This window comes from Mirounga angustirostris, unplaced genomic scaffold, assembly GCF_029215605.1.
Source record: "Mirounga angustirostris isolate CCGP_5_RB_7025 unplaced genomic scaffold, mMirAng1.0.hap1 SCAF_5, whole genome shotgun sequence".
Lineage (NCBI taxonomy): Eukaryota > Metazoa > Chordata > Mammalia > Carnivora > Phocidae > Mirounga > Mirounga angustirostris.
The window spans coordinates 49,770,871-49,798,188 of record NW_026991713.1 but is presented as its reverse complement, the minus strand read 5'-3'; the positions used below and the strand labels follow the sequence as shown (position 1 = coordinate 49,798,188).

General features: G+C 41.6%; 1 protein-coding gene across 10 annotated transcripts in view; it reads right to left on the bottom strand.

The window, feature by feature from the left end:
- GRIP1 (glutamate receptor interacting protein 1) overlaps positions 1-27,318 on the bottom strand; it is a 661,409-nt gene that overhangs the window by 16,166 nt on the left and 617,925 nt on the right. For 8 of the 10 annotated variants that reach the window (XM_064590931.1, XM_064590925.1, XM_064590926.1 and 5 more), the window contains 7 exons: positions 26,638-26,782; positions 24,401-24,540; positions 24,054-24,248; positions 8,499-8,655; positions 7,610-7,721; positions 7,437-7,481; positions 1,723-1,956 (listed from right to left, as the gene is read on the bottom strand). In XM_064590931.1, the coding sequence (XP_064447001.1) occupies positions 1,723-1,956; positions 7,437-7,481; positions 7,610-7,721; positions 8,499-8,655; positions 24,054-24,248; positions 24,401-24,540; positions 26,638-26,782 (1,028 nt within the window). The remainder of the gene's footprint in view (positions 1-1,722; positions 1,957-7,436; positions 7,482-7,609; positions 7,722-8,498; positions 8,656-24,053; positions 24,249-24,400; positions 24,541-26,637; positions 26,783-27,318) is intronic. The other 2 variants (XM_064590927.1, XM_064590932.1) reach the window with 1 other exon arrangement.

Below are 27,318 nucleotides of genomic sequence, written 5' to 3'. Positions count from 1 at the left end.
TTGTTTGGGACCAATTCAGAAGAAAAGAGAAGCTACATGGAAGACGCATTTATTGCCACCACTGCGGGGAGATGAAGCGAAGGCAAAAAGCAGCATCCCGCGGCTTAGGTCTTGGCCCATCCGTGTGCGTGATCCGGTGGCCTCCCAGGTCACACTCTGCCACACAGATGTTCCAGCCAGTCCCCACGCTGCCACCCATTGTGCTGGCATGCGGAGGAGGCCTTTTTAAAAAAATAAGATCGATTTTCAGCACAGGCACTTTTTTTAAGCTTCAGCTCTAACGATCTGCACACCCAATTTCTCATCATTATCTTTGCTAAATGCTTTCAGTGCAGGAGGGATGGGCCAACGGGTCTCTGTACTGGCGGATTATCAATAATCTCCCTTTGAGGCAAATACCTCACTCTAGAAGGAAAAATGACTCTATTTTATACTTGCTATTTCCCTATCCTGTAGACGGGGCTAATACGTATCTGCTAAGAAGTGCTATTGCAAGGGCTAAAAATACAAAGATTATAGCATATAATAGGAACTCAGTACCTGCTGGTATCCTTTCCCTTTGGGGCTGAAGGGGGGGGCGGTTATCAAGCAGGCTCCGCTCTGCCTGGGCAGGAGAATTTTTGAGAAGGGGGCGGGCAGTATTCTTAGACACCTGAGGGCACCATCGGGATGAATGAGTGGTAAAAGAGTCACCCCAGGATTGGAACACAAGGTTGAGAACTCAACTTCCCGTTCTAGTCTCTCTTTCACCACAACCTTTGTCAGCTGCAAAATAAATAGCTGCAAAAAGATATAAAATATCTTTTAAAGGGTGCTTAGGGAAATTGAAGACTTCAGAGGAAAAAGGGAGTGGCTGGCCTGTTACCTCCTCTCCATCCAACATTTACTTGCTTTTCTGGGTGAGACAAATAACTAAAATCTCGTTAACAGAGTATTAACTACAGAGAAGGTCTTGGTTCTTAAGAAAAGTGGGGTGAGATTATGGCCGTCTATACATCTTTACGTATTAACTAAAAATAAAGCATTAGTTCTGCGGAAGACAATCAGAGACGCCCCCTGACCTCTGCTCTCCTTGCTCCGGGATTCTGCAAACACTGTCACTTGCATCTGCCTTGTTCAAACTCTGCCAGCAACTGAGACTCAGCTTTGTGTGGCACAGTAGATTCTTCCATGAAGTCAGGTGAGGCGACCAACACAGGCCGAGATGGAACATACCAGGAGTCGCCCTGTCCTGACCCAAGACTCTAAATTATGTCTCGAAGAGAACTTCATGTCTTCTGCGTAATATAACCATCCGCTAAGTCTGTCACTAAAGATTAAGCATTCCTACATTCAACCTGAAACTCCTTTTCAGTGAAGCTACGAGTGTATGACACCTTAGGAAATCCTTCTCCCACTTCCAAAGAGGTTGGAATGACAAACCAATTCATCTAAACTCCACAGGATACCGAAGCCTCCAACTTTGGTAAGAAGGTTTTGGCCATGACTACATTTTTAGTAAATTCATTGCTCCAAAGCGAATTGTCCCTGCTCTACAGGATAACCTCCCAAAGATCACACTTTGAGAACCGAGTCTCTGATGATGTGCCTTTTGGCTCTCTCTGGCTTCCGTCCCTGGCTGAGCCCGAGGTAGAGCATCATTCCCATGCTCGCACCCCGGCACTCACACTGGGCAGAATGGCTGCTAAATGGGACAAAGAAAAGGGAAGAAAGCATCCTGACCTTGTGCAGCTCCACAGGAGTTGGGGACATGATCTCCTTAATTTCTTGTTTCATTTTTCTCAGGGTGACAGACTTTCTGCCCACATCTGTGGGCAGGGTGTTGCTCCGAGTTGTTTGGCTATAATGCGGCCGCGAGCTGCTCCGTTCCTGGAAGCTGGCCTGTCGCCCCAGCTGACTGCGAGGTGTTGGGGCCTCATGATTCAAACTCATCGTGCTCCCCGACATGATTGTTGCCTGTGGCATTGACAATTTTCAGAAACAATTAAGCCGCGGACTAAGAAAAGGGTTTGGTTGCTCAATACTAAGCACATTTTTCCTTCTGCCCAAAGTACAGTCTCTTCAGGGCACAACCAAAGGCCGGAGAATGGACGTACTAATTGAACTATGAAAGTCTGGGAAAATGATTTACAAGTGGCATTTATAATGCACATCTCAAATCCAACTAAAGTACTTAAGCCATTGGTTTTATTTAATCCAATACCACCCCTGGCAGTTTTGAGGCAAATTGAAAAGCTATAACATTTGCTTACTGCAAACTACATTTTAAGCATTAACTTTCCACTGAGTGGGCTCTAAAGATGGGATTCATGAAGCAACTTCAATTTATCTTACAGAAATGGATTAAGAGGGCGCCTGGGTGGCTCAGTTGGTTAAGCGACTGCCTTCAGTTCAGGTCATGATCCCAGGGTCCTGGGATCGAGTCCCACATCGGGCTCCCGGCTCAGCAGGGAGCCTGCTTCTCCCTCTGACCCTCTCCTCTCTCATGCTGTTTCTCTCTCGCTCTCTAATAAATAAATAAATAAATAAAATCTTTAAAAAAAAAAAAAGAAATGGACTAAGAACTTTCCAATGGAACCAGGCGGTCTCTATTGGCAATGCTGCCTCTAGCCCCACCTAGAGGTAACAATGGGCTAAAACAGGGCTACTGATAGAAAGGCAATAGCCAATGCTGCCTGCCTACCACTGGTACACTGTCTTTCTTTGGCCACGTGGTCTGTCCCAGAAGCTTGTAGAACCAGCTAGGACTCCACACCATTTGGCGTAGGTCCACGTTTCTTAGAAACGGTCTTTGTAGGGCGCCTGGGTGGCTCAGATGGTTAAGCGTCTGCCTTCGGCTCAGGTCATGATCCCAGGGTCCTGGGATTGAGCCCCGCATCGGGCTCCTGGCTCAGCGGGGAGCCTGCTTCTCCCTCTGACCCTCTCCCCTCTCCTGCTGTTTCTCTCTCGCTCGCTCTCTAAAAAATAAATAAAATCTTTAAAAAAAAAAAAGAAACGGTCTTTGTGGGAGATCGTCAAAGGTCAAAGAGTAATCATTTATTGTGCTACTGGATTCAACCCTTTGCTCAAAACCTGGGAAACATGGATTGGATTTTACCAGTGAACAGGGAAGTTTGTTCAGATTCAAATATGTTCATATGTGGGACACCTGGGTGGCTCAGTTGGTTAAGTGTCTGCTTTTAGCTCAGGTCATGATCCCCGGACCCTGGGATCGAGTCCTGCATTGGGCTCCCTGCTCAGTGGGGAGCCTGCTTCTCCCTCTGCCGCTCCCCCTGCTTGTGTTCTCTCTCTCTTCCCCTGACAAATAAATATTTTTAAAAAAATGTTCATATGCAAGGAGAAGCAAGATTAGACCCAAAATATGACTGAATCTTGGAAGTGAAACTAAAAAAGCATCTGAAACCAATGTCATGTTGAGGATGTTCATTTCTCATGGTTAAAGGATGCTAAAATTCTGAAAACATGTCTGTAAGGCAGCTCCATCCTCCTTGGTAGGATGGTTGAATGATGATGGTAAACCGGCACTGGTGAGTCTGCCTGAGGTCATGGACCAGAAAACAAACCCCACATGCTGTGTTGCTGGCTACGCTGTGATCTAGTGGTTTACATTCATACTGATGCTAAAAGTAGCAGAGAGTCCTTTGTTGAGTCCTTGCATTCGCCCACTTAAGCCACACAACAACTTTGAGATGGACACTGTTATGACTCCCAATTTGTAGGTGCAGAAACTGAGGCACACAGAAGCTGACTTACCCAAGGTCACCCAAGTAGTAAATAAGCCAAGGGCACCATCTAAAATTATTGATTAAGAGGGAACACTGCAATGTGATCGAGTTTTCATTTGTTATCTCACTAAGATTTTGTAATTCCAAGTGACCTGGTGTTCGGCTACACACACACCAGTAAAGAGATCTTTGAGGGCGCCTGGGTGGCTCAGTTGGTTAAGCGACTGCCTTCGGCTCAGGTCATGATCCTGGAGTCCCGGGATCGAGTCCTGCATCGGGCTCCCTGATCAGAAGGGAGTCTGCTTCTCCCTCTGACCCTCCCCCCTCTCATGTGCTCTCTCTCTCATTCTCTCTCTGTCAAATAAATAAATAAAATAAAATCTTTTAAAAAAAAAGAGAGATCTTTGAATTGCAGCCAAGTATTGGCACACATGTACATATATCTATGACTCTGTTGAAAAAGGAACAAAACCAGTTATCTTATCAATATCCTGACTAGGTTAGTTATCATATTGATGACTTTGAAAAAGAAAATTTTAGTCGTAAGAAAAACCTTACTGGTCGTTGACCACTAACATGTGCTCAGTACCATATATATGTGTCTGTAGAATGTCATTTAATACTTGTGGTAAGTCTCTATGATATGTATTAGAGTCATCACACCTCCCCACTTCAGTCATGGAAAGGGATGCCTGGATAAGGTGAGCAAGCTGCCCAAGAGTCTGGGATTGCAGGCCTCACACTCGGATTCCAGAATCCTTCTTCTTGACTACCAGGCTGGATTGCTTCCCAGTCAAGTATTCGGTTGAAACATATAAAATTGACTTTTTAGGAGATTTAAAAAAAAAACCCTAAGATGTAAGCCAATGTGGATTATCCATATTATGGTTTATTTCAGTTAAATCTCTTTTTAAAATGGAAAGTTTTTGACTCCTGGCTTTGTTGGTGTCATGGGACATCCTTTATTTTATGGCACTTAACTCACCGAAAGCATTTCTCTGTTTGTCCACTGCAAGTGACAGCACCCAGTGATTATTTTCTTGCAGTGGTGACCATCCATCTATGGTTTTTTACCTACTTAGACAAGTTATTGGCTTTGTTCACATCTATTTTTTATACTCATTTTTCATGGGATCAGTGGGAAACACGTTGGAGGTAAAATACTTAATCACTACAATAGGGAGATAATGGTTTGAGCTTTGGCCACTACAGAAGTTCCAAACTGATCTAGAAAGAGTTCTGATGGAGGCAAGGTTTCAAAGCACGGCTTGACTGCTTTGTTTAAAGTGAACTTCAAGGGGCGCCTGGGTGGCTCAGCCGGTTAAGTGTCTGCCGTCGGCTCAGGTCATGATCCCGGGGTCCTGGGATCGAGACCCACATAGGGCTCCCTGCTGAGCAGGGAGCTTTCTTCTCCCTCTCCCTGCCGCTCCCCCTGCTTGTACTCTCTCCCTGTCTAATAAAAAAATAAAAAATCTTAAAAAAAAAGTGAACTTTGATTACTATGAAGCAATATAAAAATTAAAACATAAATATAAAAACTAAAATAAAGTTTAAAATAATTATTTTAAGTTATCTAAGATTTGTTTTCACTTCAGGATTATCTATTGCCTGTTCCCATTTTGCACAATTCATAGTGTATAGTTATAATCCCCTGCCCCATTATCAATGAGGTAACTGATACACATAAAACTTAGCGGGATACGTTCAAGGGTTTACTAGCTGATATTTAGTTAAGCCTTCTTCCTATATTAAACAAAAAACAGTTAAGGCAGTGTTCATTAATAAAAATGGTAAAAATAATAATTTCTATTGAACAATTATTAAGTGCTATGTTCTGTGTTAAGTGCCATATAAGCATTAGTCATTATAATCCCCTTATTTTATAGAAGAATAAATATCTGATAAGACAGATTAAGTAACTTGTCCAAAGTCTTAGTTTGAATTTTTCTCTTTTGTTAAAACTGTACATTTTTCAGTGCTAAAGTTGAACCTAAATAACTGCTAGCTAACGGGGAGAATGCCAAGTATAGTTTTCATTTCCATTTCAACTGTAATCATTTCTCATTTTAGCTAATCTTCTACATTTATTAGGGTTATAGTATGCTGTAACTTTTAATACTGGACATAAATTTCATATGCAGGAAACTTGCTCCAATAATACTTTTTTGCGTTGTAACATTTACAATCAAGCAATCAGAGTTCATTTAAGCTAGTAAATGATCTAATACAAGTATAAGTAAGACTTTAATTTATCGATTTGCCAATCATTCTTCCTTGTTGAGGGCTTTAATTTCCTTTTGGCTTATAAATTCAACCCATTTCCCTTCTGGAGTTATAATTTCAAGGGCTACACCTGCCTGAAGCTAGGTTAGAAAAAGTTTCTGGGCTATTGCAACATAACTTCTATGCTCATAGATATTGTTTTCATTTTAGATAACTCAGCTTCTGGGTGAAAACCCAATCTCATTGTGTTACTTTTTACATCACCCTTGTTTTACCTGCTATAAAAGAAGCTATTAGAAGAATAGCTGCTTCTTTAAAAGAGAAATATCAAAATGCAAAGTGAAGAAGGCGTATGAGCCAAACATGCTTTCAAAAGCAAGGGTATGTTCAAGAATTGTGAATTGAGCTCATTATCCAGTTGGGCCCCTTCTGCTAATCATTCTAGGTACAGGAAGTGGTAAAAGTTTAAATAAGCCAGCTGATACTTAAGCATTTTACTCTTTTTGAAAGTTGCCTAAAAAGGAATCAATTGCTAATGTCTTAATTTATTTAAGTTTTATAGCATTGTCCATCTCCAGGCCCTTCACCTGTGCTCTGAAGTTTCAATTCATGCCAGGTAATACTATATTTATAAATTCAAACTAATATTTTCCTTCATAATTCTCTTTGCAGATTCACAAACATTAGAATCACATCAAATATCCACACATGCAATTGAGAAGCAAAATAATACAAAGATGAGTATTCGTTTTAGAATTGCAATTTCACCCACTTATGCCATTCACATTCCTTATGGTGACTTGGGGACCTCATATGACATCAAAATAAAAATGAGACTTTTGCCACTCTATTTTTTACAGCTCAGAAAATTTAAAAGAACATAAAAGGAAACAGTCCAGGACCTCCTAGACCAAAGTGTGAATATTGTCAGCAAATTCATGGCTTTGATTAAAGAACTCACCAGGAGTCCGGCTATTATGTTCCATCTCGCCCCAACTCCCAGAATTCACACTAAGTTAATATGGAATCAGGATTTGCAATTAACAGCAAAGTACTGTGTAATATTTTGGCTGCTTTTCACACAGACTGGCCTTTTTCACCAGCTGCATTGTCATCTACTTTAAGGGCAAAACGAAACAAAATAAAATAAAATTTCCTCTTATGTTCCTCTTCACGATCCAATTAATTGCTATACCAGGTACAAATTAAAACATGCCAAAGAAACCTTTCTAAAGCAGCTCCGAGAATGGGATGCGCCACTGCTGGGGGGCTTAGCTCCCTCCCCAGCGACTTGGTGGCAAACAGGTACAGTCAAAGGTTAGCAGGGAGCGATGGCAGAAGCCACAAGTCAGTAAGCTCGGGGTGGGGGTGGAAGTGGGGAAATAAATACTTTCAACTGCACTGAGTAAAATCAAATTGCTATCCGGACGGCAAGGGGGCAGGGAAGGCAGCTTCACAAGCAAAAATATAAACATAAAGGGTAGCTACCAAGAGAGTCATGTTTCTCAAAGACACACGCCTGTCCGCTTTCTCCTGTGGAAAGGGGTTAAAGCTTTTAAATGAACTGATGTGATAAATGCAAACTCAAAAGGACCAAAAAAAAAAAAAAAAAAAAAAATGAATGTAGAAACAATAAAAGTAAGTAGCAGGACCGAGGCTACCTCGAGTTCTCTCAGAATTCCCGACTGTCCACAGGTTTCCAAATCCTCCAGTGCTTGGGACCAGAAGTTCTCCTCTTGTTCAGCCTCCGAATTGTCGGGAGCCCCTGTGAAACTGTCGTCAAAAAGCACAGTCCGGGTTGAGAACTTGCCAGACATAATCCAGAATCTCTCTCTTTCCTCTCACACACACCCAAAAAATGGGAGATCCTTTTGGGATCTGGCGTTCTTGCAACTGTAACCTCCGAGTGAGGCTGCTTTCGGAAATGCAAAGTATCTCCAAGAACAGAGGGAAGGACCACGGTCTTACTAACTGAATTTGAGTTTTCATGGCTACTGTAGAATGAACCTCATCAGCATGGCGCCATGGGGGAATATCTTTCAGCTGCTCTGCCTGGTGACAGAGAAGTCAAACTTCCAAGAGAAAAATGTTTTCTCACTTATAAATATCAGTATAGATCATTTAAGGGCTACCGGTTTTTATGAATTTCCTTAAAATATTTTGGTAAGGAACAAAATGCTAAAATATATCTCAATTCAAACTATGGGATCCTTGATGTATCTTTTTTTTTAATGTAAATTAACGTGAAGCAAACTTTTAAAGGAAAAGAGAGGACACTAGTCAGAGAGTGAGGACAGCGTTTACAGATACAGATCTTCCCATGTGCTACTATTGTTTTCATTAGGGGAAACTGAGCTCTTGCCTTGCTGTGGGGTGATGCCATGCTCCTGCTGGGCAGGCACGGGTCTCTGAACCCTGCCAGGGGCGGGTGTGGGGGTTCCTGTCATGCTCCCGATGCTAGCAATATGTGCCACCGGAAGTAGACAGATTCAGATCTGGGCTAATGGCCGCGAAGCAGTTTGGACAGGCAGCGGTTGATGAAAACCTTACCCACTGACTGTGGACCGGTCCCAGTCTTCATTACTCAGCCCCACGTCTGGGTAAGTCTGGCTTCGTGGCTTAGTGACTGGGGACAGGCTGCCTCTCTGCTTTGGACCCCTCCACTCGTAAGTGTTGAAGCTGTAGCCTGAGGCCTGAAAGCCAGAGCCTGAAACAAAAATCAGGTGTCACCTTCTGTTTCTGAGAAGGACTGGAGAGGGTCTGTTTGGTAATTTGTCTTTTTCTGCGGTTTCTATTAGTTCACTCAAGGCAGCTGATGTTAACTGAATTTGGGATCAGAAAGGCCATGGGATAACACTCAAGTCTTATAGGCAAAACACATTCACACGCATTATGTTAACTGATTCCAACAACAGCTCTGAGGTAAGACCTTTAGACCCAAGCAGGAGAGCCCACTGTGTTGGACCTGTTTTTATTAGGGCTCCTGCCCTGCTCTCTCTGGGCAAGAAATCTGCTGGGCTGGGGGGAGGTACCCCCAAGACCTGTATCCAACCCTTTCTAGAGCAAGTTCTAGAAAGTCAGAATGCTGAACTTCCTGCCCAGATACCCTGTGTTCACCTACAGGATGCGTGAGGGCTTCTTACCCAAGTCTGTCTTTTTGAGAGTGGAATTTGCCACCAGATGTGGGTTCCAGGGTAAGGAGTGGCTAAGTGGCTGCTAGTTGTAGGAGTGTGGATGGAGCTTGGCTCTGCGGGGCTGGGGCCCACAAATGTTAAGGATGGGCCCGAGGATGACTTAATCACGATGAGAAATGACATTGTTAGTAAAAAGAGGGGTGGAATAAGAATGGTGACAGCAGTAACAATAGGGATCACAGAGTGGGTACTTATGTACCTGAAACTTCATTAAGTGCTTGATTTGCATCGCCTTCTTTATTCTTCATAACCTTCTTCAAAGGTAGTACTATTATTATTTGCATTTTACATATGAGCATACTAAAGGCTTAGAACAGTGGTTCAAGTATGTAGGGGTATCTGCAAACTCTCCCCCGGGAGTTCCAGTCATAACCTTAGGAGCATCAGTTCTTAGACCCTCAGGATCCTTAAGCACGTCTTCCCAAAATCAACCCCACCGAAAAGAACCAAGGGTCCAAGATCTGTTGGCTCTCCCTTCTCAGTTGTTTTTCTGTCACTTTACAAATGAAAGACACATTTCTTACGCATCTCAAACCTTTTGAAGGAGCTTGGCTCTGGGACGCAAAAACCCCCAGTCGTCAAATCAAGGAATAATTTGGGAAAGCCCCGCTCCTGAGAGGAGGTCTCCAGGGAGCAGCGCCTTAATTCAACCAGGCACAGACTCCTGGTAAGGTTTCCCCTGCCCCCCAACCACCTGTCTCTCTGCATCTCAGAGTTAGAATTCAAAACAGTTGTCGGGGTGGGAGGTGGGCACATTATTATGTTTATTGGAATTATAAAATGAAAACTGACTTCCTTTCTGACAGGGAGTTCAGTCCGATTAGCTTGATAGGTGAGGCAGGGTGGAATGGCTTTGGCAATTGGGTTATAAAGTGGACATTTTCCACAAATCTGAGCTAAATCCATAGTTCCCGATTTTGACAAAAATATGTTAAGGCATATTAATGACCAGCTAGAAATTATAGTCTTTGCAAGTATTTAAATTTGGGGAGAAAAAAATGAGATGACAACTTTAAATGTGTGACGGGATATGCGGTTTTTCAAAATTCTTTTGGGAGGTTTATTTTTTTTTTTTTAAGATTTTTTATTTATTCATTTGTCAGAGAGAGAGAGAGAGAGAGAGAGAGAGCACAGCAGAGGGAGAAGCAGGCTCCCTGCTGAGCAAGGAGCCCGATGTGGGACTCGATCCCAGGACCCTGAGATCATGACCCGAGCCGAAGGCAGACACTTAACCGACTAAGCCACCCAGGTGTCCCCCTTTGGGAGGTTTAAAAAGGAGAGCAGGGGCTTTCGGGCAGGTCTGACTCTACAGCGTGTGCTATAATCATGATACATGGCTCCATCCACCATTTCGGGTTGTGACCCACTGTATATGTGTGTGTGTGTGTGTGTGTCTGTATGTGTTTACGTGTGTGTACCAGGTTGCAATATAATATGTATTTCTTACTGTGTTTAAAATCTATTAAGACAAAAACCAAACAAACCCCCCCCCAAAAGCCAAAATAGTTAATACAACAAACAGGCCTTGGCTGCCATTTTCATATACAATGAAACGAGCGTATCACATAAGATGACTGTCACCAAGGCATCCCTGTTTCGTGTTACTCACTTTCCCTCCACTTGTTAGAACCTATAATGTCATCCTTACTAATAGAGCGCAGAGGAAGCAGGATGCCCAAAGGATAATGCTCTGATCAAAAGGACTTGATCTCAAGAATGCAGGGGAATGCCCACAGCTGCAAGAACCTTCTATGAACCTTCTGTTTTAGGATACCAAGCATTAGGAGTCCTTGGCGCAGAGAAAATATTTACAGTTTGATATCTCATTTTCTTCCTGGGTAATAACAGAAGTATGGCTAGCCATTTGGGAAGAAATTTTGTGTGATCAATGTGCTGTTTTCTGTTGAAAGTGCTGAATTAAGGAAACGCACGGGTCTCTTCTTGAAGGGGAGTGCTACAAATCACTGCATTTCTCCTGACTTTCTCTTACAGGCTATCCATTTTCTCCTTCCCAACCAGAGAAACCAACCCCCCAAATAAGTGAAGTCTCCCTTTTCGTGATACAAAAAGAGGTAGGGGAAGCCTCACTTGCCTTAACTAGCTTTCAACTTGCGAAGAGCCAAATGCCAAATGGTGGTGTCCTCTGGACAGTATCCTTTTCTGATAAGCATTAACCTGTTTGATCAGTCGGTTCCCTGGGGAAATTCCAACATGTTTTAAACTGGACAGATTAACTTTCTGATTTTCCTTCCAACTGTTGTTTGCAAGTAGTTCTTGGTGATTGGGCAAGAGTATAAGGATGGCCTTGAGCAGATGGGCAGCATTGTTCGTCACTCGGGAAACACCTCTTTCGGAAAAGCGTGTCTGCCTACACCAAGGGTGCCTTGTGTTAGTAAGCAATATTAAATGATTATTGCATTACAACAAAGCAGGGCATGAAGAGGGGATAAAATTCAAATATCCTTGGGTTAGGTATAGGCTCAAAAGACCTGGGTCCATGCTGTGCTAACACAGGGACTGAGTAAGAAACATGCGTCCAAATCCCAGCTTTGCCACTTCCTTGCTCTGTAGCCTCACCAACTCACCTCAGTGTAAGGTAGGGATAACCATACATATGTGCCTCACCAGCTTGACATGAGGACTGAGAATAACATACACAAACTCGCAAACATAATTAGGTTTTAATAAATACAGATGCCCATCACTTTTATTATGTGCTAAGCCATTCAACCTCTCAAGATCTGTTTCCTTCTCTTTCATGCTGCCTGGAATGTAGGTGAAATAACTGGTACCCTGGTAACCAAGTGCTAGGCATAATAAAGAAGAAAAATTTAAGAGCATGGGTCTTCGAGGACACTGTGGAGTTATATGCCAGCTCTGAAATGCCTACTTTTAAAAAATGATTTAAGTCACTGTAATATTAGGGTATTCAGTTCTATTCAGCTAAATCAATCCAACTGATATGCGGGGTTACAGTTAGTTTTGTAGATCTGACTTCCCTCTCATTCAAATCCCAACATCTAGACTTGGATTAGGAGTAGGGAGATAGCAACTGATTCTGGCTGCATGTCCATCCCAGCTTTTCTAGCAAAACAAAGCAAAACAAAAAACCCTCCCCTCCAAAAAACAAAGAGTTGGTATTTTAATCCATAGCTGACTCCATTTCTACTTCTCCACTGATTTAGAATGGATAAAGGTGGGGATTGATGAACATATTAACATACTGATTAACCTACCTAGTGCTGTGCGGTACCAAAGAGCAAAGCTTGCTTGGCGAGTAGCGAGAAGCTCAGGATGTGTAGAGTAAAAGGTACTATAAGGAACTGTCAGGAGATTAGGTTGATGAGTGGTTGGGAACTAGATTACAAAGAACTCTGGTTTAAACTGAGTACAGTTATCCTAAAACAACAGAGAACCATCAAGAGGGTTTTTGTTTGTTTGTTTTTTAAGGGAGGGGCAAGATGAGATATAATTTATTTTTTTAAAAGATCATTGATAGTAATACATTCAAAGTAAGGAGATGGTGAGGAAGTAAATATTTCAGGCCTGATGAAGGTTTAATAACAAAGGTGTGGTGTCTAAATGTGGTGTCTGGGAGGGCCTCCAAATGTAGGGTGACAATTGGGTGGAGGCAGACGGTGTGGGCAGTGAAAGGATTCACCTGAGGCAGAACAAAGGATATAGAAGTTTATTGAATACACAGCCAGAGAGCTGGAGCAGGACAGGATGGGAGAGGTTGTTTGCCCTGAGGCAGAGGGTGGGGGCTGCTTTTTTAAAGGGGGAAGGTGAGGAGGTGTGGCGACCTCTGGAATTCTCCCTTTTTTTTGGTGACTGTGCCTGGGTATCTTAAGGTGGATCCCCTGTTGGGCCTGTCTGTATCCAGCCAGGGGGCGCTATGGGCCCTTTCTGCATTCTATCGCTCAAGCCTGTGTGCCTAAAAGTAGCCTCCACAACAGACAGTAGCAATGAATGGAGAGACAGGAGATATGTGAAGCTGGAGGTAGGAGAGGCTGGGTCCTAATGACACAGCGGGCCACCTGCCTCATCCAGGGTCTTTACTACAGTGGGAGAAAAATAACTAACTCGTTTAAACAGCATCATTTGTATTTTCTTTCATATGTAAGTGAACTCAATCCCTAACTGATGTAGGTGGAGGATGATTGCATAATTTAAAATAGGGTATGTCTTTTGACAAAATACAACATCCTTTCCTGATTAAAGCTCTCCAGAGTATAGGGATAGAGGGAACATTCCTCAAGTTCATAAAATCCATCTATGAAAAACCCACAGTGAATATCATCCTCAATGGGGAAAAGCTGAGAGCCTTTCCCTTAAGATCAGGAACACGTCAAGGGTGCCCACTCTCACCACTGTTGTTCAACATAGTACTAGAAGTCCTAGCAACAGCAATCAGACAACAAAAAGAAATAAAAGGTATTCAAATTGGCAAAGAAGAAGTCAAACTCTTTTCGCAGATGACATGATACTTTATGTGGAAAACCCAAAAGACTCCACCCCCAAATTACTAGAACTCATCCAGCACATTACTCATTCAGTAATGTGGCAGGATACAAAATCAATGTACAGAAATCAGTTGCTTTCTTATACACTAACAACGCAACTGTAGAAAGAGAAATTAGAGAAATGATTCCATTTACAATAGCACCAAAAACCATAAGATACCTCGGAATAAACCTAACCAAAGAGGTAAAGGATCTATACTCTAGGAACTACAAAACACTCATGAAAGAAATTGAAGAAGACACAAAAAGATGGAAAAATATTCCATGCTCATGGATCGGAAGAATAAACATTGTTAAAATGTCTATGCTACCCAGAGCCATCTACACCTTCAATGCCATCCCAATCAAAATTCCAATGACATTTTTCAAAGTGCTGGAACAAACAATCCTAAAATTTGTATGGAATCAGAAAAGACCCCGAATCGCCAAGGAAATGTTGAAAAAGAAAAACAAAGCTGGGGACATCACGTTGCCCGATTTCAAGTTATATTACAAAGCAGTGATCACCAAGACAGCATGGTACTGGCACAAAAACAGACATATAGACCAATAGAACAGAATAGAGAACCCAGATATGGACCCTCAACTCTGTGGTCAAATAATCTTTGACAAAGCAGGAAAAAACATGCAATGGAAAAAAGACAGTCTCTTCAATAAATGGTGCTGGGAAAATTGGACAGCCACATGCAGAAGAATGAAACTCGACCATTCTCTAACACCATTCACAAAGATAAACTCAAAGTGGATGAAAGACCTCAATGTGAGACAGGAATCCCTCAAGATCCTAGAGAAGAACATAGGCAGTAACCTCTTTGACATCGCCCACAGCAATTTCTTTCAAGATACATCTCCAAAAGCTAGTGAAACAAAAGCAAAAATGAACTTTTGGGACTTCATCAAGATAAAAAGCTTCTGCACAGCAAAGCAAACAGTCAACAAAACAGAGAGGCAACCCACAGAATGGGAGAAGATATTTGCAAATGACACTACAGATAAAGGGCTGGTATCCAAGATCTATAAAGAACTTCCCAAACTCAACACCCAAAAAACAAATAATCAAGTCAAAAAGTGGGCAGGAGATATGAAAAGACACTTCTCTGAAGAAGACATACAAATGGCTAACAGACACATGAAAAAATGTTCATCATCTTTAGCCATCAGGGAAATCCAAATCAAAACCACACTGAGATACCACCTTACACCAGTTAGAATGGCCAAAATGGACAGGGAAAGAAACAGCAAATGTTGGAAAGGTTGTGGAGAAAGGGGAACCCTCTTACACTGTTGGTGGGAATGCAAGTTGGTACAGCCACTTTGGAAAACAGTGTAGAGGTTCCTCAAAAATTTAAAAATAGAGCTACCCTATGACCCAGCAATTGCACTTCTGGGTATTTACCCCAAATGCACCCCAATGTTCATAGCAGCAATGTCCGCAATAGCCAAACTGTGGAAAGAGCCGAGATGCCCTTCAACAGATGAATGGATAAAGATGATGTGGTCCATATATACAATGGAATATTACTCAGCTATCAGAAAGGATGAATACCCAACTTTTACATCAACATGGATGGGACTGGAGGAGATTATGCTAAGTGAAATAAGTCAAGCAGAGAAAGTCAATTATCATATGGTTTCACTTATGTGTGGAACATAAGGAATAACATGGAGGACACTAGGAGAAGGAAGGGAAAAATGAGGCGGGGGGGGGGGAACTGGAGGGAGAGATGAACCATGAGAGACTATGCACCTGAGAAACAAACAGGGTTTTAGAGGGGAGAGGGGAGGGGGGATTGGTTAGCCTGGTGATGGGTATTAAGGAGGGCACGTACTGCATGGAGCACTGGGTGTTATAGGAAAACAATGGATCGTGGATCACTACGTCAAAAACTAATGATGAGGGGCGCCTGGGTGGCTCAGTCATTAAGCAGCTGCCTTTGGCTCAGGTCATGATCCCAGGGTCCTGGGATCGAGCCCCGCATCAGGCTCCCTGCTCGGCGGAGAGCCTGCTTCTCCCTTTACCACTCCCCCTGCTTGTGTTCCCTCTCTCGTTGTCTCTCTCGCCATCAAATAAATAAATAAATAAAATCTTAAAAAAAAAAAAAAACAACTAATGATGTAATGTATGGTGACTAACATAACATAATAAAAATAAAATAAAATAAAATAAAATAAAATAAAATAAAATAGGGAATGTCTGATGGAAATTAAGTAAAGACAAGCTGCTTGCCATAGTTGAGAAGTTCAGAGCCCTGAGGAATATCCCTTTACACAGGGAGTCAAACTTAAAAGCCATAGGAGGAATGGAATGAGTGAGGCAGCCCACGTGTAAGAAAAACCAACTGCCAGAAATATAATTATATAATTGCTTTTACTGAATGATGGTGTGAGCACACAAAATTAAATTAAAATGCAGGGATGATACTGGAAGCTAGATTTTAAATTCAAAATTGATAATAGAACACATGGAAAGATAGATGTAATTTTAAAAAATGTATTTCCTAAGTAATTACTCCTTTTATTTAGAATTGGAAATCTTCCTTTCTTTTTTCCTCCCTCTTTCTTTTCTTCCTTCTTTCAATCTAGGTTTCAATATCTGTTTTTATCCTTTGTATCATAATGTGAGGTATGTTATGGACTGAATTATATCTGCACCTAAGTTCATATATCGATGCTTTAGCCATCAATGTGACTGTATTTAAAGATAGAGCCTTTAAAGGGGTAATTAAGGTTAAATGAGGTTATAAGCTGGGGCCATAGTTTAATCTGATTGGTGTCCTTATGAGAAGAGAAAATTTGGACACACACAAGAGATACCAAGGATGAGCACACATAGAAGAAAGGCCATGTGAGGAAGGGAGAAGGCAACCATTTGCAAACCAAGGAAATAGACCTCAGGAGAAACCACGCCTGATACCTTGATCTTGGATTTCTAGCCTTTTAGACAGTGGAAAATGAATTTCTATTTTGTTCAGGCCACCTAGTCTCTGCTATTTTGTTATAGCAGCCAAAGCACACTGAGGCAAGGTATAAAATTCAGTCTAGATTCCTGTCACTGAGAGTAATGTTTAGTTTTATGCATTAGTGTCATGGAAAATAGGTCTTCACAAATTTTGGCACTTCAAATAGCATACGGAATCTTGGTACTATGATTTTGATTTTGAGGGTAACCATACTTCAGATACTTGTAAAATTCTCATATTCCAACAGTGTACTATTTGGTTTTCAGTACTACAATATTGGGCAGATTAATATCTTACATTTGTAGCTCTTAATTCACACTCAGTATTAATTTTAAAAAGCGAAGTAAATAATGTTGGTTCATATCCATAAAATTTGGAATCACAGAATGGTTTTGGAATTCAGTCTTCAACTCTACAGTTTTGGGACTGTAGCTCCTGCCATTACTTTCATTTTTGGAATGCAATTTTAGTATAGGAAAGCGAGCCAGATAATTCCCTGCCAAATTTGTTTCCTAAAAATCTAGTTTTGTTAAGAATGAGAAAATCACATCATGCATTTATGTAACTATTTGTAATTGTTCTAGCCAAGAAATATTCAAAGTGTTTAGATGAGAATGTGGTTTTAAAATGGCAGAGCAAAATGGTTCTCTACCTTCTCTAGAAATCACCTCAAAACAGAAAGGGTTGAAAAATAACATAAACTACATCTTCAGCAAAACTAGAATCTCAAACCATAAATACATAAAAAAAAGTTATCAAATTCCATGAATCAAACAGGGGGTGGAAGGTGGTGATAAGAAGCTAAGAGGAGACACCTATTACCAGTGATTTCAGAGAGGGCCCAGTCTTCCAAAGCAGGGGCCATGGCAAAGAGCAAAACAACAATGCTTTGTTTGGAACACTAGAATGGATTATATAGGCTGGTGGCAGGAATTTCCCCAGAATCAGTGCACCAGGGTAAAGCCAGGGAGGTGGGTGGAAAGACAACACCTACAGATACACCACTAACTGCAGGAAGCAATCTATCAGTGAGGCAGGCTAGCAGAGAGGAATTCTGTATTGTTGGCAGCCTACAGTTGCCAATCTCTGGGCTGAGTAAGAATGCACTCATTACAGGCTACTGTGAACTGTGGGGTAATTTTTGCTAGCCTGGAGCACAACTTGGGCTCTTCTGTCTCAGACCTTCTTTCAAACTTCCAATTTAGAAAGAAGTCATCTCATTCAAAGATGAGCAATAATTCAAAAGGAACTGGCATAAGATGTATACCAAGTTAATATTAAAAAAAAAAAAGGAGAGAAGGAACAGAAAAACAAAGCAACAGCTGATGAAGGATACTCATGAGTACAAGACTGCCATGCAGTAAATGATAAATATGACCAAATAGATCATCACAAAATGTTAAAAATCCACACTGAAACCATCATCTCTATAAAGCAAGAGATCAAAGCAGAGATATAAGAGCTCACGGAAAACTGGCAAACCAAAATGATAAAAGGAGATAAAACATGAGCTTGTAGAGAGCAGAAGAGATATTAATGAGAAAATGCTCAGTGTTCCGCTCTGTGTTACTCTCTTTATGTACTATGTTGTGTTCCCTAAATACATTAAAGAGAAGTTGGGCTCTTTGACTGTACATGTTGGTGTCTCTTTTTTTCCCCTAATTTTTTATTTAAATTCTAGTGTAATATTAGTTTCAGGTGTACAAATAGTGATTCAACACTTCCATAATGTTGGTCTCTTCTCAGCCATCAAAATCTTCATGAAAACTACAAGGAAGCATGGAAATAGATGAATTATGCAGCGAATTCTAGTTATAAACAGAAAATCTAAGAATGGAGTAAAGTTAATCAGATTAAAAGCAAAAATTTATTTTAGAAAACAAGAATAGAACTGATAAATAAATGCAAGGGTCAGTTCTTTGGAAAAATGCCAAATAAAAATAAACCATTACCAGTATACTCATGGGAAAAAAGAATAAAAACACAAATGTACCAAATATGGAACAATATTGGGGATGTAAATCTAGAAACTAAGAAAATAAAAACAATCAAACAAATTTCTTAACTGTGTGTAAATACATTTGAAAACCTGTATGAAACAGATTTTTTTTTTAAGATTTTATTTATTTATTTGACAGAGACACAGCGAGAGAGGGAACACCAGCAGGGGGAGTGGGAGAGGGAGAAGCAGGCTTCCAGCAGAGCAGGGAGCCCGATGTAGGGCTCGATCCCAGGACCCTGGGACCATGACCTGAGCCGAAGGCAGATGCTTTGATGACTGAGCCACCCAGGCGCCCTGAAACAGATTTTTTTTCCTGAGAAAATACAAATGATAAAAATGACCTCAAAATGGATCCAGCAATCCCACTTCTGCATACATATCCAAAGGAAATATAGTAGGTATCGTGAAGAGATATAACTGTGGCATTACTCACAGTAGTCAAGATATGGAAACAACCTAAGCATCCATTGACAGATGAATGAATAAAGAAATGTAGTATATATACACAACAGAAAATTATTCAGCCATAAACATGAAGGAAATCCTATTTGCAAGGACATGGATGAACCTGGACAATATTATGCTAAGTGAAATAAGTGAGAGACAGAAAAACAAATACTGTATTAGCTCACCTATATGTAAAACCTAAATTAAAAAAAAAAAAAGTCAAACCCAACTCTTAGAAACAGAAAATAGAATATGTTTGCCAGGGGTTGGGGAGTGGGAGAAATGGAGAGATGTTGGTCTAACGGCATAAAGTTTCATTTATAAGATGAATGAGTTCTGGGAATCTAAAGTAGAGCATGGTGACTATAGTTAAAAATAATATTGTACTGTATACTTGAAAAGTGCTAATAAAGTAGATCTTAAGCATTCTCACCACACACACACAAATGGTAACTATGTAAGTTGATGGGTGTGCTCATCAACTTGATGGTGGTAATCATTTCACAATATGTGTGCATATCAAAATCATCACATTGTACATGTTAAATATACACAATTTTATTTGTCAATTATAACTCAATAAAGCTGAAAAAAGTACACTCAAAAGAGAGAAACATCTAAAGATTAATGTGGGATAAGACAGAAAACATAGCTACCTGAGTTGAGTCAGGAATTACAGACCAAAAGAGCTACACCATCCATGAGAATGACAGATTCTAGGTACCAGCAAGTTATCATTCTCCCCTTGTATTGATTGACCTTTGCTAAATCCAGGGAAAAGGTTTTCTGAGTTAGAAAGAGGAATAAAGGGGCACCTGGGTGGCTCAGTCGGTTAAGCGTCTGCCTTCAGCTCAGGTTGTGATCTTGGGGTCCTGGGATTGAGTCCTGCATTGGGCTCCCTGCTTCTCCCTCTGCCTCTGCTTCTCTCTCTCTCTCTGTCCCCCATGAGTAAATAAATAAAATCTTAAAAAAATAATAGAAAGAGGAATAAATAAGACAGAAGGGGGCCAAAGCATAAGATTTTGATAAGGCAGAAGGGCATGAATATAAGGGTCAGGAGAATGAGAAGTGGAAGAAGCTGACCCAGAGGCAGACTAGAGAAGTTTTTTATCCTAGAGCTGCACAGTAGAATTGAGAGTCATCCCACTGTGAGACTTCTGTAAACATACCCCTTTCCCCCCAGCTTTGATCACTCTATCCTATTTCTCTCTGCATTAACTAATACTTTGTACTGTAGGACTTGTTAATTGTCTGGTCCTTCAGCTGGGTTACCTCTTCCATGAGAATAGAGACCACAAATCTTTTGCCCATCATTGTATATCCACTGCATCTTGGCCTAATATTGTGCCAGCCATTACATATTTGTTGAATGAAAGAATGGGGCAATTTTGACATTTTGGAGAAGCAGCAGAGAATAAGGAATGTGGCTGCAGAGACATTGGGCCCAAGGAGGAAGATGCACGTCATGGGGGTGTGATATCTTACTGGGAATGGGACAGCTATTGTGGACTGTAGGGTACAATAAGAATTTGCAAGGTCTTCCTGGTATGTGGTAGAGAGTCTGCTGAGAGGCTGGAGGCACAGGTTGAAGAGATCACCTACATCTCACAACATAGTATTTAACAGGGGAAAAAATGTGGTTCTGTGCCTTGCTTTTAAAGAGTCAACTTCACTCGCACAATCTGGAAAGACTTGGTTTAACCTAATAACACAAGTAAAAGAAAAAAAAAAAGCTAGACTTTGAGATCTTGGTAAGCAATAAACACAAAATGAGTGACACACAGAATTCAACCATCGCAATTCTATGTTGAGGTTGATAGGCTGCTTTCATATGTTCTAAAATTTTCAGCGATGAAGGTGACAGGCTTGAGTTGCTCTGGGCTGTCAGACTGTTGTATAAGCTTCCTTTCTGATGCTACACTTTAATAAGCAGAGAGTTAAACTTGAACATACTCAGAAGAGAGGCCCTCAGGATGATAAAGATACTCAAAAGTAAGTTTTATGTGAGGAACCTTTAAGGACCTAGGGCAATTTTGTTTGGAGGAGGAAAGACTTCAGAGAGGCATGAGAGCCGTCTTTGAGTTATCTGAAGGGCTGTCAAAAGGAAGAGGCTTTAGTCTAGTTCTGAATGACCTTGAGGGTAGAATGGAGACTAACAGGCAGGAGCTGCAGGCAGACAGATCTCCACTCCATACAAATGAGAACTCTGGGCTCCAGGCACGGGTTGGGGAGATCTGCCTCAGCCCTCAGGGAGCACCTGGTCACCATGGGCGCACGGGTTGGGAGATCTGCCTCAGCCCTCAGGGAGCACCTGGTCACCATGGGCACTCGGGTCCGCACACGAGCTGACTTCAAAATGCTCTGCTAACACTGAGAGCCTGTGATCAACCAGCCTTTCGTCGTCCACGTTCCTTATGAGACCTGAGATGAGTGCTTGGGAAGTGCTGTTTTACAAATATCAAGTATTGTTACTGCGTTTTCGTCTTGGAGGACGTGATTCGCTCGCAATTGCCATCTTCTCTCTTTAACCTCATGAAGATTTCTAACTTATTGATGCCCAATTTAATATTATTATGACTACTAGTCTCTGTCTAGGAATTCAAATTTTCAAAAGCTTCACGAATAATAAATGGTTCTTCATTTTTTATTCATGTGGGAAAGGCTCTATATTTAGTATGCTAATCAGGGTCCTCATCCTATGGTGTAAAAGGACAGAGGAGCTAAGTTCTTTTTTTCAAATTATTTTTTTAGTTTTTAAATGTATTCATTCATTTTAAGTATTCTCTACACTCAACGTGGGGCTCGAACTCATGACCCCAAGATCAAGTGTAGCTCGCTCCACTGACTAAGCCAGACAGGCAGCCCTGAGAGTAGCTAAGTTCTTACAGATTACCTTATGGGCAGAACTCATTAAAATCAGTAACATCCTTACAAAAAAATCTGTGTAACAAGAGAGTCTCCATATTAAGAAACAATAAATAAGCAAGCACATTAATAAACAAACCTCGGAGTCTACTCTGATAGAATTTGACTTCTGTCCTTTATCAGAGACCTTTGGTGGCTCATCAACTCACGGGCAATGAGAAATCAAGAATTTGATCAATGAGAAATTAATACATAAGTTATTGGTGGCATAGCTAATTTGTCACAAGGTATTATGACTTGGAAAAATTAATTGCCAGATAAATAAAATCTCCAATTCTATTTTGGGTCTTCAAACTATTTTCTCCACTGAACTCCACTATCATCTCTAACAAGTAACCACTCAACGATTTTGAAATATTCCTTTTCCTTGTCCTCCCCTCTTCATGGAACTTGACAAGAGTGACCTAGGCAAAGGTAAGCTGAGAGAAGAAAACGAGCAGAACCAGGAAGAGAGCGAACTGGTTACAGACCCTCCTAAAAAGCAGTTAACTAAGTTACAAAGAAACCCTGGCACCCAAACATGTGTTCTCAACTCTTGGTTTACGTATTTTATTCTCTGACTAACTTAAATCAGAGCAGAAAAGGGATTTGGAGGCTGGAATTTATACCAGGCAAAAAAAGAGAAGGTAAACCCTGTGTGTGTGTGTGTGTGTGTGTGTGTATAGATTCCCTAAATTTATTTAATTCCCTATCACTTGATACTTTTCACTAATATTTAGACATTGTAAACAATGCCTAAAACAACATCTTTGTCTGTCTCTGATATAATTATTCCTTAGGATAAAGTCCTAGAAATGGAATTGCAAGGTCTAAGGGATTATGAGCATTTGTAAGGCTTTACGCCGTCGTCTTTAAGGTGTATCTGTTATATCTTGCTTCCAAATAAATTCCTCTGTGTAGCTAGTGGCCCACCTACAGCTTTCAGCACATGTGAAGATGGCCAGGACGCCCCAGTCAATACTCCTGCCCAGGGGCGCCTGGGTGGCTCAGTTGTTAAGCGTCTGCCTTTGGTTCAGGTCATGATCCCAGGGTGTTGGGATTGAGCCCAGCATCAGGCTCCCTGCTCGAAGGAAGCCTGCTTCTCCCTCTCCCACTTCCCCTGCTTGTGTTCCCTCTCTCGCTGTCTCTCTCTCTGTCAAATAAATAAATAAAATCTTTAAAAAACAAAACGAAACACTCCGGCCCAGTCTGTCCACCTTCAAGTAGGCAAGTGGCTGTGGCTTGACCTGGAATTCAAATATTCTCTAGGCACTGCAGGGGCAATCTGAAACATCCTTTTCTTGAAGGATATTTTCAACAGAGATCCCGATGGGGGCAATCATATCTCAATCCCATATAGGAGAAATACAAAGAATTTTTGACACACTTCTCTTTCATGCTACGTATCATTGGAAAGAAACAGATGTTTAAAAGAAGCTTTTAGTTTGTGAGTCTGTATCCAGTCTAACACTTTTTGTGTGTTTACATTCTGTGAGTGAGGTTTAACTTCTAATGTAGGTTATACTTCACGTGAAGCTGATGCCCGTGAAGAAAAATCTACTATATACTTTTATATATTGTGGTCACAACTCTCGCACAGTGGGTATTCAGGAAACCTGTGTAAGTGTCTATTAAAAGTCAGGAGGAGGCAGGAATAAATGGGGCCACAAATCATCGGCTCATCTCTTAAAGCACACCTTCAGCACTCCCCAATCCATCTTTGTGGAACGCCTGCTTAAAAAAGTAAGAATGGGGCCTGTCTTCAGTGAACCACTTTATTGTATGGTTTGCCTCATATTAATCTAAGCATGAAGGACAAGCTCTGAATTGAACACTCAGACATCAGTGGACCTAATGGGGGCTCGTTAGCGTTTGATGAATGTTCATGACTTATCGGTATTAAGGAGGAGAAAATGCAAGCCTACCATATTCAGTGTGTTCCATCTGGTTGCCCTGAAGCAGACACAGGTAAAATAAACAAAGATTTTTTTTTTTTCCCCAAAGAGCAGAAGATAGATCTTTGAGGAACACAGGCTTCAACAGTAAGCCCTCTGTTCCCCAATGCTCGGACATACCTTGGTTCCCATAGCTGGCGTCTATTCCAGAGCTGTCCCATGAGTCCACTGCACTGTCCACGCTGGGCACAGTGGGCGGGTATGTGTCGGGGAGCTTGCCCGGCTTCTGTGCTGCAGACGGGTCCTCCTCCACATCTCCCAGGTCACTCAGGTGGCTAGCAATGGGGAATTTCTTGGGACTTGATGCTGACTGGGCTTTAAAGACAGAGGAAGGAGTTTAAGTCTGAGAGTAAATTTCAATAAGAAGATATTCCAGTACTCTCTCTGGAGAGTCATTTCCCTAGAAAGACACACAGAGGGACAGAAATGCACTGAAAATCCGTAACTGTGGCTCTCGACCCACTCACCATCTGTCTGTTTCTTAATTTTCAAGGTGACAGTCTCTCCTGCCATCTGTAACAAATGAATGGCTTCACTCAGAGGCTTTCCTTTCAAGCTGCTGCTATTGATAGCCAGGATTCGGTCTCCTATGTGGATCGCGCCAGTTCTGAAACACCAAATAGTAATAGGAAAGGTATAAAAACCCCTGTGTGCCACTGAATATAAATTCCCTGCCATGCTTTATATATTCATAGTAATAAAGGCTTGGCAACGGTCTCTAGAAGCCACTTCTCGCTCTCTCCTGGGCAATGTTACAAGATAACTGCATCTGTTGTGAATAACTTTTTAGTTTCAAGTAAAATTAGAAAAACTGTTTTAATTAGGATGTAAAATGGACCTGCATGCTTTTTAAATTCTGAGAAAGTTGGGTCATTTGGTAACCCTCTTAAAAATCCCAAGGAAATAAACCATGTTGGACAATAAGAGCAGTGATATTCAGTATGGAGCATTCCTTCTTTTTGCAGATCTAAAAGGTTGAACACAATCATTACCCCAGCTCACCAGAAGTGAGGCTCAGAGAGATGGGGAGGGACCTCCATCAGACGCTGGTGTGTCAGGGTCCCTCTGTTGTAATTCTAAGGATTGAAAAGGCTGAATTCAAGAATCAATTCGTGCTACATTTTAATCCAACTCTGCCACTCTCGAGTTGTGTGACCTGGATATCTTATTTTAACCTCTCTACAATGGGGATAATCATTTCTCAGGGGAGCCCTGAGCATTAAATAGGAAAACATAGGTAAAGGGCTCAGCCCGCTGCTTGAAATTTATTGATCAATGAACTAATGAACCTTTGGCCTTGTCTCTTCTCTTTCCATCCTCACCCAATTCGGAGCAGGCAGATTGGAATTTATAATTTTGATGTTCACCATATCCATCTTTGGAAGCACTTGGTGGGGCAGTAGTAGATTCATAAGCATTCAAACTCAGGGATGGTCTAAAAACTCAGATCTCTCCCACTGGGTTACAGGCTGTAGAGTGGGAGTCCCAAGCACCAGCCTCCTGTTGTTCTGGCTCAGTTTAAGGACAGTGAGTGAGGGGATGAGCCCAGCTCACAGGCTGCCTGTGGCTGAGTGCGCTGACCACAGCTCGCTTCTGGGGTGGCAGGCAGCAGCAACTGGGGTAACAGAGGTGACATGGGATCACACAGGTTATGAGCGACTGCTTAACGAGTCCACCTGTGCATCTACTCTCAAAGAATGTTTTTTCTTTGGAAACAAAAGATCACTTCATTCTTTCATAAAGGATCTCCAGTTTAGGAAATATCTATGTTGTAAGCCAGAGAACACTTGACCAATTACATTAAACTTTTCTTGCTGTCTCCCTAACAGAGATACCTAGGACTGTCTCTCCAATAGAGGAAGCTAGGAAAGGAGAGCATCTGAAGAATACCACATCATAGGTGTCTCTGTTAATATCACAGTATGACATCCCAACAGGGTAACCCTTTCTGGGCTGCCTCAGTGCCCTCACCCTCCAGATGAAGATCTTGGATGAGCTGACTTCCAAGGTGCCTTGCAGTTCCAAGATTCTGCAGTGCTACATCTCTATTTCACAAACCATTATCTGTGTCAGCATGAATGATGTGCGTGCATTCCTGAGCTAGATTACTGGAGGAAAGGTTTGGAATATGCACCACAACATGTCTCAGAGAGAAATGCAATTTAACGGGGGCTAGGGGTGGGTGTGCATCTTCGCCAAAAGAACAAATGGACATTCTAAATTACAAGACATTATGAAGATGGGTCACTGCACTTTATTTCCCCAAATCTTTGAAGATAAAGCCTGTATCATCTTCTTTGGAAAACACAGCGGCCAAGCCCAGTAACTGTCAGGTAATACAGGCTTGGTAAATGTTTGCTGAATTGGACTGGACAAGCCTTTTAACCTCCCTGAACTTCAGTCTCCTCCTCTCAAAATGGACATGATATAAATCCACCTCCAGTCCACTATGGTCAAGTGTATACATTTCCAGAGAGTAACATCAACACTAAGCCCATGACGTCTTTTACTGCCTGTAAGATGCCCCTCAGAGTCAAGTCCGACCTCTGCCTGAGAGTTCTCAAGCTCTAGGATCAATCCTTTGTGCAGATGTGAAAAAGTTAACAGGTAACCAAGCAGGAGAGGGAAGCATGTTTCTACGCAGCTGTGAGGAAGGAAACCCATCTCAGACACAGGTAATTGTAGCAGTTTCTTAAAATTTTACCTTTCGGCTAATCCTCCTTTAGTGAGGCTTGAAATGATTATAGGATCAAACGGCTCTTCAGTTCCTGAAATTGTGATGCCAAGGGGTCCCCCATAGCGCTTAAGCTCCACAGTGTAAATAATTGCTCCGGAACTTTCTTGCTCATCTGCAATAAATGCCAAGGAGTCATAACTGGTTTCTTTGGAAAAAAGCAAAGTAATAAGACACATATATTCATACATAAAATAAGAAACTCAGGACATCATCATTAAAGCATCATGTCTCAGGAAATAATTATTTGGGGAAGTAGATTCTCTTGGTAAGATATTACATTCTAATACAGGGATGTGGTCGTCCTTAGTGTTAGGCGAGGGGCTCACTGCCTAATGACCTATGTTTTAAATCAGTGAGTGATCCATCTAGCTGGTGCCACAAGCCCTTTAGCCTGTGTCCGTACCTCGCACAGGGCTTGCCCAGCACTTCCTAAGTGCGCCCTAAATACCTGTGGGAGGAGAGAGTCATGCAGTGACAGAGACTGGGCCAGACCATTCCTATTTCCAGGCCTTCACAAGTAGCTATCTTTCAATATAGAGAAGATTTTACTCAGGGTTGGAGCAAACTTTAACATATATGTTAAGTGGGGCTTAGAGAAGTTGGCTTGGAACTCTAGAATCCCTTGCACATTATACCACTGATTGTATC